This window comes from Leopardus geoffroyi, chromosome D3, assembly GCF_018350155.1.
Source record: "Leopardus geoffroyi isolate Oge1 chromosome D3, O.geoffroyi_Oge1_pat1.0, whole genome shotgun sequence".
Taxonomy (NCBI): Eukaryota; Metazoa; Chordata; class Mammalia; order Carnivora; family Felidae; genus Leopardus; species Leopardus geoffroyi.
In genome coordinates, this window is record NC_059339.1 from 57,598,873 (window position 1) to 57,610,955 (window position 12,083).

The 12,083-nt window shown below is 44.6% G+C and overlaps 1 protein-coding gene across 17 annotated transcripts in view; it reads left to right on the top strand.

Annotated features, from left to right (window-relative positions):
* The window catches only part of FHOD3 (formin homology 2 domain containing 3), a 471,758-nt gene that overhangs the window by 311,538 nt on the left and 148,137 nt on the right, over positions 1 to 12,083 (top strand). For 16 of the 17 annotated variants that reach the window (XM_045458615.1, XM_045458602.1, XM_045458603.1 and 13 more), the window contains exon 10: positions 8,966 to 9,213. In XM_045458615.1, the coding sequence (XP_045314571.1) occupies positions 8,966 to 9,213 (248 nt within the window). Of the gene's footprint in view, positions 1 to 8,426; positions 8,681 to 8,965; positions 9,214 to 12,083 lie in introns of those variants that run through there. The other variant, XM_045458620.1, reaches the window with a different exon arrangement.

Sequence of the window (12,083 nt, forward strand, 5' to 3'; positions counted from 1 at the left end):
ATTTCTGTATGCTAATTTTGCATCCTGCAACTTTAGTGAATTCACTTATCCTGATCATTTTTTTTTAATAGCATCTGTAGGCCTTTATATAGTATCACGTCATCTGTGAATGAATTCTTCCTTCCCAATTTGGATGCCTTTTGTTTCTTTTACTTGCCTAATTGCTGTGGCTAGGACTTTCAATACTATATTGATTAAAAGTGATGAGAGTGGGCATCCTTATCTGTTCCTGATCTTAGAGGAAAAGCTTTCAGCTTCTCACTATTGAGTATGATGGGGTTTTCTTATATGGCCTTTATTATATTGAGATATTTCCTTCTGTTTTTTTCTTTTTGAAGTATTTCCTTCTATACTCACTTTTTTTTGAAAGTTTTCATCATAAATGGATGTTGAATTTTGTCAGATGTTTTACTGCACCTATTGAGATGGTGATACGATTTTTATCCTTTGTTAATATGGTATATCATGTTGATTGATTTATGGATGTTGAACTATCCTTGAGTCCCTGGAATAAATCCCACTTGATGATGGTATATGATCCTTTTAATGCATTACTGAATTTGGTTTGCTAATATCTTATTGAGGACTTTTACAACAATGTTCATTGGGGATATTAGCCTGTAATGTGTGTGTCGGGGGGTGGGGTGGGGGTGTCTTTATCTGGTTTTGGTAACAGGATAATCCTGGCCTTGTAAAATGAGTTTGGAAGTGTTACTTCCTCTTTTTTATCTTTATAACTTTCTTCGTTAACTTTCTTTCAGTTTACTTTGTTGGTATTTTTTTCTAGTTTTTTTGAGTTGGTTATTTAATTCATTTCTTTACTTTTGTAAACCATCCTTGTGCTCCTGGTCTATAACCCACTTGGTCATGATGTATCCTTTTTTAAAATGCGCTGTGGAAATTGTTACTAACTTATTTCGGATGTATACACAAGTATTCTTAAGCATAAGATTGGCTTCCCCTCATCTTCCCTCTATCTCTTCTCTTCCTCTCTTTTTTTTGTATGCAGTCTTTATCAGTTTGGATATCACTGTTTGGCTAGCATTTTGAAAGGATGATGCTAATGTTCATGAGACTACTCCTGTGTGTTGTTTCTGTATTTCTGGCTGTGTGTACAGACGGCTCCAGAATATCTCTCTAATCATTCCTCCTCAGTGTCCTCCCCTGAATCTTTCTTCTCTGACCTTCTTTTCAGTGTTGGGCTTCCCTTATCAGGCCTCCACTCTCAGTCTATGTGGCCTGTTCTTATTTACCTAATGAGTTCCACAGCTTTTGAGCTTTTGTGGCTGATATTTGACCTTGAGCTTTTTCCAAGGCCCCTGGCTCCCTGCCCCTCTGCCTGCTTCTCTTCTTGTGTTACATTCATTCATGGAAGCCTATTATATGTCACATACTTTGCTGGGGCTAAAAATACAGAGAGAAGTCCCTGCCCAAGGAACTTTAAATCTATGGTATAAGACAAGCAAGTAGCTGATTGCCCCCAGCAGCTCAGTCTAGTGGTGCCGAGGGATACGGACACTGCCAGGGAAGTTCTGTGTTGGCCATGGCTACTTGGGAGCTGCACATGACATGTAAGCATTTCATTTCTCCACCTCGACAAGCAGTGGAGTCTCCCATGTTACAAACCTGGAGCTATCTTGGACTCCTTTTTCTTTTCCTCTGCCCCCCACTTAGAAATCTGATTTCTGAAAACCTCACTTTGTTTATTTCACAGCTCTGGCCCCATTGTTTCTTACCTGGATTATTGTAATATCTTCTCATTCATTTGTTCCTCTGTGAATTTGTTTATTCAGCACAACTTTATTGAGCGCTGCTACGTTCCGGGAACTTATTCTAGGCCCCAGGACATAGCAGTGAACTAGACAGACAAGGTCATTGCCCTCAGGGAGCACACACTCTGATGGGATGCAGACAGTAACCAATTACGTGAGCAAGCAGAGAATATGAGCCTCCAAACATGTCTATGAAGAGAGACAGGATGAGGTAGAGGTGAGAAAGTGAGGCAAGAGTAGGGAAGACCCTTCTGAGAAGATGGCCTAAAGACAGTGATGGAGGGCAAAGCAGTGGAGGAGCTCTGGCTTGGCAGGTGTGAAGGGTTGAAAAGAGGTTGGTGTGACTGGAGGGGTAGGGGCTGGGAGAGTAACATGAGCTGAGCCACGAGAGGCTGGCATCCTGCAGGGGCTGCCTCCCCTGGGGGCTTCTCTACTTTCTCTCCCTTCCTAACTCCCAGCAACTGAAAAAAAGGATCCTTCTGAAAGTCAGATCTGACTATTAGGCCATTTCTCTGTTTACGAGAACAAATGTGAGCAAGCAAATGAGTGAATGAAGAAATGAAAAACCTTTTCTGTGGCCAACAGGATGAAGCCCACACAGCTTGAGTCGATACAGGGGTCTACTACATAGTGTGTGGCCTTTATGCCCCTGTGGCCATGTCTCCGGCCGCTCCTATGATGTCTCTGAAGTTTCAGCCATACTCAACTTCTTCTGGCTCTTGAACATGAAAGACAGGTCTTTGCGCCAGTGCTGTGGGGTGGGATGGGTGGGCTTTCCTTTATTCTCTTTTCTTTGCCTAGAGTGTTCTTCCTTCCTGTTCTCATAGTTGGCAAATTCCTACTCCTATAGGAGTCACCTTAGACGTCCCCTTATCCACCAGGCCTTCATGGCAAGATCAAAAGAGTTCCTACACTTGTCCCTTCCTCTTTGTTCACAACTTACGAAAGGGAACTCGCTATGACTATACCTCGGACTGAGCAGTCCTCAGGACATACTTGCCTGTCAGTCTACCTCCAAGTTGCTACTCTGAGTCATGTCTCATTTCCCTCTTTGGCCCCAGGGCTTATCGGTATGCCTGCTCAGAGTAGAAGTTCAGTAAGGGCTTGAATGAAGGTCTCTCTTAAATATCACTTGTTTTATGACTGTATTTGCCAGATGCTGGGTTGAAGGAAAGACATGATTTAATCAGAGTGCAGCTACCTTAAAGGGAAGATGCCCTGAGTAATAACTCAAGGTGACAACTCAGTGCTTGAGATAGCAGGCAGAGTCACAGGGTTTTATTCCTTCCTGAAAGTTAATGTTTTGAACAATATTTACTGTTACAGGACAACCAAGTTCATTATATTCAGGAGCAGCAAAGAGACCTATAAGCAGAGCCAGTCTTTTCCTCACAAAAGCTATGAATGTTTTCAAGTAATTGAGAGAACTTGGTTGGGCTTCTAGAATTCTTCTTAACAGTGGAGGATGTCTGGTGACCACATGTCCTGGACTTTCTGGGGACAGGCCCAATTCCATGTAATTTAATTCCATTTCAGAAAGGTGATTTAATCCCTGCTTAATTAAATTCATTTTAATTTTTATAGCTTTATATGAGTTTTCAAATATGTAAATTCACAAATCAAGATATAAAATCTTTTGTCAGATTATATGTTCTAACTTTTGACTCCGAAAATGTGGTCCTAGTAGTGGAAAAGTATATTAAGGCTGAAGGCTTTGGGGATGAGAGTGTGATATTGTGATTTACTATAAGAAATATGTATTTGGTCATTATTCTTGTTTCTGGCTCACAGCTCCCCAAACCCTGGAAATTGCCTAAGTGTTGAGGGTGATAAAGGTATCTTTTGTTATGTTGGTGAGCTGACTTTTGGAAAGCACTTCTGGATGGGGGCAGGCTGAATCAGCCAGTGGCCAGTGACTTAGTCAATCATGACTCCACCATTAAGCCACCATAAAAACCCAAGAGGACAGATTTTTGATCCCTTTTGGAGAGCTTCCACTCTTGGGGAAGTAGAACGCTCCCAAATACCACCAAGTTCCATGAAGACAGAAGCTCCTTTGTTTGAGAACTTGTATTATGTATCTGTGAGTCTGGCTATTGACTCATTGAGAGAGAGCGCATGTGCACATGTGAGCAGGGAAGGGGCAGAGAGATGGTCTAAGATGGCCTCATTCACTTGCTTTGGCATTTGGTGCTGGTTCTTGGCTAGGCTGTGTGTCTTCAGCAAGCTAGCCTGCACTTCTTTACATGGTAGCAGCATTTCAGAAGGGCAAGTCCCCATGTGCAAACACTTGTCAGGCCTTGTTTGTACCATGTTGGCTGATACCCCATTGGTCAAAGCAAGTCCCATAGAAAAGGGACTCAGTGTAGGAGGGGGCTACACCAGAGTGAGGAGACAGGGAGGTGTGTTTCTGTGGGAGCCCAGCACCGTGATGATATTCTACAAGCTGTCATTAGCGTAGTTCCTTCTTGAAATGCTACTGGCATCGGTATCACTTCACCTAAAAGCTGAACCAGGATGTATAGGTATGGATGTATATGTGTAGGATTACAAAGAAGGTGTGAGGTAGCAATATGGAACAAGATTGTGTCTATTATGTAACAATGGTTGCCTGTCATGATGTGAGTAGTAATATAATATAAACTCGAAGAAGTTTTTAAAAATTTTTCTTAGTGTTTGTTTATTTATTTATTTTTTTTTTTTTTATTAAAAATTTTTTTTTTTTCAACGTTTATTTATTTTTGGGACAGAGAGAGAGCATGAACGGGGGAGGGGCAGAGAGAGAGGGAGACACAGAATCGGAAACAGGCTCCAGGCTCTGAGCCATCAGCCCAGAGCCTGACGCGGGGCTCGAACTCACGGACCGCGAGATCGTGACCTGGCTGAAGTCGGACGCTTAACCGACCGCGCCACCCAGGCGCCCCAGTGTTTGTTTATTTTTGAGAGAGAGACAGCATGAGCAGGGGAGGGGCAGAGAGAGAGGGAGACACAGAATCCAAAGCAGGCTTTAGGCTCTGAGTTGTCAGCATAGAGCCCGGTGCAGGGCTTGAACTCAAGAACCATGAGATCATGACTGGAGTCAAAGTCAGATGTTTAAGCAACTGAGCCATCCAGGTACCCCAGAAATGTAATAGCTTTTGACCTCTATCAAGAGTGTTCACGTTAGTGGATATTTGATGATACTAAGAAATTATTTTAAGTGGAAGGAATCTACTCCTGAAATCATTGTTGCACTATAGGCTAACTAATTTGGATGTAAATTAAAAAAAAATGAAAAATAAAACAAGTTAATAAACAAAATTATTTTAAGTGGAACGGTAATATGGCGGTTATGGGTTTTAAAAATCCTTATCTTTTAGGGATATATACTAAAATGTTTATAGGTGAAATGATGTGATCTGGGATTTACCTCAAAGTCTGGGGTTGGGGCAGGGAGTGGGGTGTAAGTAACACAAGGCTGGACAGGGTTGATACTTGTTGAACGGTCATGGGTGATAAACACATCACAGTCTTTGTACTCTCTTTCACACTGTGTGTATGTTTGAAAATGTCCCTAATAAAAACTTAAAGAGTATTCAGATCATTCACAGTCATTGAGACGACTGATGGAAGTTGTCACAGATGCCAACCTAAGTTGCTTCTAATTGCTTTCCTAGTAAAGTAGGGTAGACTATGTGAGCAGTCAGTGCTGGGTTTGGAAACTGCTCCTCATGTGGGTTTTACTTTATGAGTAGTGTTCTACATTTAATTAAAAGAATTACAGGGCATTTGGGTGGCTCAGTCAGTGAAGTGTCCGACTGGGGCTCATGGCATGATCTCACAGTTAGTGAGTTCGAGCCTCACATTGGCTCACAGAGCCCGCTTGGGAACCTCTGTCCCCATCTCTGTCTACCCCTCCCCCCACTCCTGCCCGTGCTTGCTTGCGCTCTCTCTTTAATGTTTAATAAATAAACATAAAAAAAAAAAAAAAGAAATAGCACTTGCTGAGGGGCCCAGCAAGTGAAACACTGCATTATTAGGGAGAGACTAGAGATTCTTTGGGACATTATTGATCTCATCTCGTGTTTGGTGGGGACACTCCTTGCACATGTAGTTACTCAGATCTGACACCACAGATTCAGAGTAAGAGTGGTGGTAAGTGCTGTTCTCTCCAGATCTTTGCTAGTTCTGCATGTTCTTAACTCTAATTTGTTGTGTTCCCTAGAATCTAAGGACCCGGGCACTGCCACTCTAGCCCTGCGTGTGAAAGTAAAGCCTTTCTTCCTGTCTTCGGGAGATACCGGTGATTCTACAATTCTTGTTATAAAAACAAAATCATGAGTGAACACCAGCCCCAAATTTCAAGTTCCCTTGTTGCTCACTGTGAAGCGCGAGGTTGTCATTGAATCTACTCGGATCCGGTGCCCCATTTACCCCTTCTGCGCACCCCTCTCGTTTTTTTTTTTTGTTTAAGAGAGGAGTGTTTTGCTGAGGATCTGAACTTTAGAAAGCCCCATTAAAATTTATCTTATGGGGTTGCTTTGATAATTTTCCCAGATTTTTCTTTCCATTTAAATGTTTTGATTGTCTCCATCTTCTCTGACAAAAGGCAGTTAAAGTGGATTTCACTTTGTGCACACAGAGTGTGCCTCTCGGGAAGGAACACTATTTGATCCCTGGATCTCTGAGGTTAGACAAGGAATTAGAAATATCTGAACTCTACTTTAGCCCCTAATCTTATCATTCCAAATGTGTGCTTAATAAGAAGCAGAATCAATACTTCGGGTCAGAATAAGTTCAAACGGTCTAGAATTTTTACGTCTAAAACCGAAGAAAAAACGATTGGCTAGAAATATTTTTTTTTTTCAACTTCTATTTATTTTTGGGACAGAGAGAGACAGAGCATGAATGGGGGAGGGGCAGAGAGAGAGGGAGACACAGAATCGGAAACAGGCTCCAGGCTCTGAGCCATCAGCCCAGAGCCTGACGCGGGGCTCGAACTCACGGACCGCGAGATCGGGACCTGGCTGAAGTCGGACGCTTAACCGACTGCGCCACCCAGGCGCCCCTGGCTAGAAATATTTAAAAAGACTGTCCTTCATCAGGTGTACAATCATTCTCAAACTTGCCCAGAGAATGCAGTATAAAGTGTTAATGTTGAGATGGTAAATGTGATTAACCCAATGTATAACTTCATTCTTAGTTCTTGCAATTGTATTGGAGAGGAGACCCCTAGGAAACAGACTTTCCAATGACATTTTATAACAGGGCTTTTTCTGAACTCTTAGCAATTATTACGTCAAACCTCCCAACATTATGTCTGACTAGTAAATTCTGGGAGGACAAATAGTCACAATATTATCAAATTGTCCTCCTCTGTGTGAGCTTGTTATAAAATGTATCTGGCACGAAGATAGGAGAGGTTTCACAAAATCGATCTCACGCAAAAGCCGGAGCCAGAGGAAACTGGACCTGGGACATGTGGATGGTGGGTGCACCCCTGTGAAACAGGCCGCGTGGCCTAGGTGTTCATCCCTGTGAACTGGGACGAGAGTGGCCCACCTGGTCTTGACACAGCCAAGCTCACCTTGCTAGATGAGCACAGGTGTGAACACTTTGGACACGGGACACCACTGATTTCGCAATAGGTCGGTTTTCTATAGATAGGTGATGTTAGAGCCACATTGCACGATTAGCCATCTGGGTCTTTATATTCTCTGTTCTCTCACCCGTCAGGTCTGAGTTGTAAAATGTGACCAAGAGCACCTACGTGGCTGGAGAATTGGCACCTTTGGGGACGTAGGACTGTGTAGTTCCTTGGTTGCCAGGTCAGAGAGGCTGCTGGACTTGGCCGGGGCTGGCTCGGGTGTGCCATATCTGTGAGAGGGAGGAATAGGTGGGCATGTTTACTGGGGGGTATTTATTGAGTACCAGTCACATAGATCATCTTTACATAAGTTATTCTTACCGCAGTCCCACGAATGCAATACTGTTATCCTCATACGGTGAGCTAGAGAGAAGGCAAATAATTAGCTACAGGTCATAGCTGGCTCGTGAGCCACACAGCCAGTGTGCACAGATCTAGTTAAGGACAACCTGTGCTTTTCCTACTGTCTAGTTTTAGAGAGGGCGGGCGCGTGCACACACACACGCACGCACACACCCCTTACAGAAGCTGGAGATACAGGTGAGTGTAGCCCTTGGCTGGGAAGGACAGGCATGGAGAAGCAGGGAGGCAAGCAAACACATAGGCAGATGGTGTTAACCTAAAATGAGGCAGCCATGGAGCAGGATCCAGGACAAAGCGAGATTAGGAGATGGCAGAGCAAGGCCTCCTGAGAGGGCGCCAACTAGGAGCAGGAGTAAAATACCCTTTGGAGGAGGATAGCTGTATGGAGGCATGCTGCCAGTTGGCTCAGGTTTCCACGGGAAATCCACGGTGGCAAAGTGTAAGGCAATTATTCTTCTGCACAAATATGCATTACTTTTAAGAGGAGATGAAAAAAAAAACTAATCTAGAGGTGAAGTCTATTTTGGGTATATATTTTCCTGACTAGCATATGCAGGCTCTCTAATGTAACTCGGGGCTCCTCCCCCAACCCCGGGCCCGGGATGGGAGGGTAGTCTGATAGCAGTGCCCAGCAGAGGTGCTGACATCAGGCCGTACGTGTTGCCGAATAGGCCTCTGCAACGGATCCGTGGGTGAGGCCAGATCCGCTCACCAGGCGCCTTGTGGCTCTTGCCTCTGGGCAGAATCCTTGCTGTGCTCTTCTGAGCACCCTCGTTGGGAAGCAAGCTCAGGAATGATCAGGAACTTCAGGGCTCCCCGCCGCTGGGCTTCAGGACCGACCTCACCTCCTGGACCAGAACAGAGCCGAGGGGGGTCCAGGAGAGACGCGGCCCCGGAAATGACAGTGCTGGGCTCCAGGGTAAAGATCCTGTCTAATTACGAAATATTTCTCGGACCTACTCATGATCTCTGTTGGCTTTTTCATACCCATTTGGGAAAATACACGGTGGCAAGCATCTTTAAGTTCGCGGACTGCGCTCTGGCACGCGTGCGGCTGTGACGATCTTGCAGAGAAGCTGAGTTAGCAGGATGGAATGACAGTGTTAAATGCTCATTAAGGGGAGCGTGGAATGCAAAGTCACACCTAAGGCCTGGGAGAGGATGTCAAGTCTGACCTTGCACCGGGCACTGTCTGCTTTTTCAGGTGGCACTGCGGCACGAGGATGGCGACGAGACCGCAGAGCCGCCCCCCAGCGGGCGCCGGGACCGGAGGAGGGCCAGCGTGTGCTCTGGGGGCGGCAGCGGAGAGGGCGAGCAGCGGGGCCTGGACCGCAGGCGGAGCCGCAGGCACTCGGTGCAAAGCATCAGGAGTCCTGTGTCGGCCCCCACCAGTCCCAGCTCCCAGTCGGCTCCTGGCTTCAAGCCCGGTCAAGTACGAGAGCACTGTGAAAAGTAAGCATTAACCCAGCCGTGGAGCGGAGGGGGGCGGGCACAAGGATCCTGAAAAGGTGGGAGGGGTCCCATCCCCACAGGCACCCGCTACCACCCCCTCCCCGCTGGCCTCCTAACCCCTCCTGACTTCCTCCCTGCCTCTTCTCTACCCTTGAAACATCACCCCGAAGTCCTTTGGAGCACCCCGGGACAAGGTGGCCCTGGTGACCCACGTAGATGTGATCTTGTTAACCCCACGAGCTCTTCTTCGCCCATTTGTGTTTTTATATCCGTATCTCTGTAATGTCTGAAAAGCTGTGCTTTATCAAATAGAAAAGAATCCAAACCCCAAAACTTTACCTGGAAGTAAATGGTGTGCCCTCACGTGAATGCAAGATTGTAAGAGTCTTGAGATACTGTGGCAGTAGATGGTGGAGGTTGGTTTTAGTTAAATAGAAGAAACCTGTATGAATTAAATATATGAATATAAAGATATGTAAATATATATTATGTTAAATACATTTTATATATGGGTATATGATATATATATAAGCATATGTAAATTCCAGTAAATACTATCGCCGTCACTTTTTCAGTGTTTGTTTTAGCGAACATTTTTATTGAGAATGTGTTATAGGCCAGGACTTTCTGATGCCGTGAAGATACAAGGTATGATCTCTGTCCTTACGAACCTCACATTTGGGCTGGGAGAAACTAAGAATGAGATTGGCAGATAGGAAGAAATACAAAGGCTGACGATCTCCTAAGAAACTATGTACAGATACACAAAGGAAGACCTTTTGACACAACCTATAGGAACTTAGAAATGGTTCTGTAGAATAAGTGTGCAGCAAAAGGATGGCCATGCTGTTCTGGAGTCTGGGTCCATTTCTATCTTCCCAAGTGAATGCTGTCAGTTCATTAGGATGATGGAGCTCTGTGGACCAGTCCATGCCAGCCAGGTCCACCTGGACTGACTGGGACACTGGTTTGCTAGCGCATCACCTCCTGCTGCTGGCGTGCAGAAGCCCTGCTTACCTCATTTGACCGCAGCATTTTCTGCCATCGTGGAGATCCACCTGGGAGCCAAGTGCGGGTCACGAGGCTGCCTGGTGAAGAAGAAAATAACTCAGGATCAGTTGGATGACCTTAAGAAAGAGAGTGATCAAGATATGTCCCTTCCTTTCATCCCTAAGGGAACACCCACCTTGACAGATGCCCCAAGCAGTCTGGTACTCGTGGAATCACTTAACGAGCCATGCCTTTGGGTGCCTCCTGTCACAGATGGAGTGGGAGTGATGTGTGAGCCACAGTCTGTGTTGACACCCTTCTCTACCACATAATTGCCCATCTACAGATTTTTCTGTTTCTGAGAATCTGTGTGCAGCAAGCTCTGTTAAGTGAAAAAAAAAAAAAAAAAAAAAAAGACTAAAACTTCTAAACAAGACTAAAACTTCTAAACAAATTGAGGAATGAGAACATCCACCATAAACATCACACCTTGTAGTCTAAGATCTTCAAGAAACTTAGGCAGTGCTCAAAGGGCACTTAAAGTTCTCTCCAGCTCTGCTCCTAGCTAATGGCTTCAGAAATTAACATGGAGAAAAGTGTATACAGTAGATTAAAAATCTCTATGTAAAACAACCACAGATGCCGGGGACGGTTATTTGAAGTCCCCGTCAGCAGCACTTGGCATTCTCTTGTTCTGTTCAACTTGTGTCCTGTATGTTCCTGGTCTGTTTCTTGCTATTATACTTTTCAAAGATCCCCATCCCCATGTTGTGAGTTCAGATGGCCATGCCTTGTGACAGATTGGCAAGGATGACAGAGGTGCAGTGAGCCACCATGGGCACATGGTTTTGAGGTGCAGGGCTTGGAGGGATCTCGAATGCGAGGTCACACATGCAGCCCTGCATGCTTCCTGTCTCATTCTTTTCAAGTAGGACTGATTTTTCATTTTACTGACATTAGTACTTTGATGGAAATTTAGTGCATTTATTTGAGAAGAATACACTTCCCCACTTAGAAAGACAGATAACATTTTACAGATTGATTATGAAGTGGCTTCATCCATGAAGTCTATTGGAGGGGTTTTGCCCTATGGTCCCCAAACAACAGTAGAGTTTTGGCAGAGGTGGGAGTGGAATAGAGGGGGAAAGGGTGACGAGAAGCCAAATGGGAAATAAGCCCTGCACGCATAGCTTAGTCACCTGCTCAACATCTGAGGCTCAAAACAGTATCTTAGAATCAAGTAGTTCATTGTGTCAAGTAGTTCATTGTGCCCATAGGCCTTGCCTGATTTCGATTGCTCTTCATCTGTGTGAGCATTCTGGCCCTACTTCTAACTTCTAGCAACATGCCTTGCATATGCCACATAGGAATTTTAGGCTGGATTTTATAATTCTGATGCAACTAATGCCAGTACTTTTGAAAAGAAGATAGGAACGCGTTACAGGTTAGAGATTCATGGTGCCCTAAAATGCATATGGTGCCTCTCCACTCAGGTGGTCCTTTTACATCATCTGAATTTCTCTGTAGGATCTAGCAGGACAAGCGTCTTCATCCTCTTTTTACAAGTGAGAAAACTGGGGGTCAGTGACTTGTGATGATCCCAGGACTAAGGGGCTGAGCTGTGGGTTAAACACAAGTCTTTGGCCCTTGCCTTTCAATGTCCAGATCACACAGGACCACTTCCTAATCCACCATTCCCAAACATAGTCATTGAGTGAGATTAGCACTTCTGACTTTTTGGAGCGGGAATTTTATTTACATACCATGTAGGTGTGTTTTTTTGATGTAAATATAAAAATTCGAAGAGTTGAAAAGCAGAAAAATCTCAGTCTCCTTAAGACTTAAGCCTATTGGGCTATGTGTTTTAGCTCCAGTAAGGA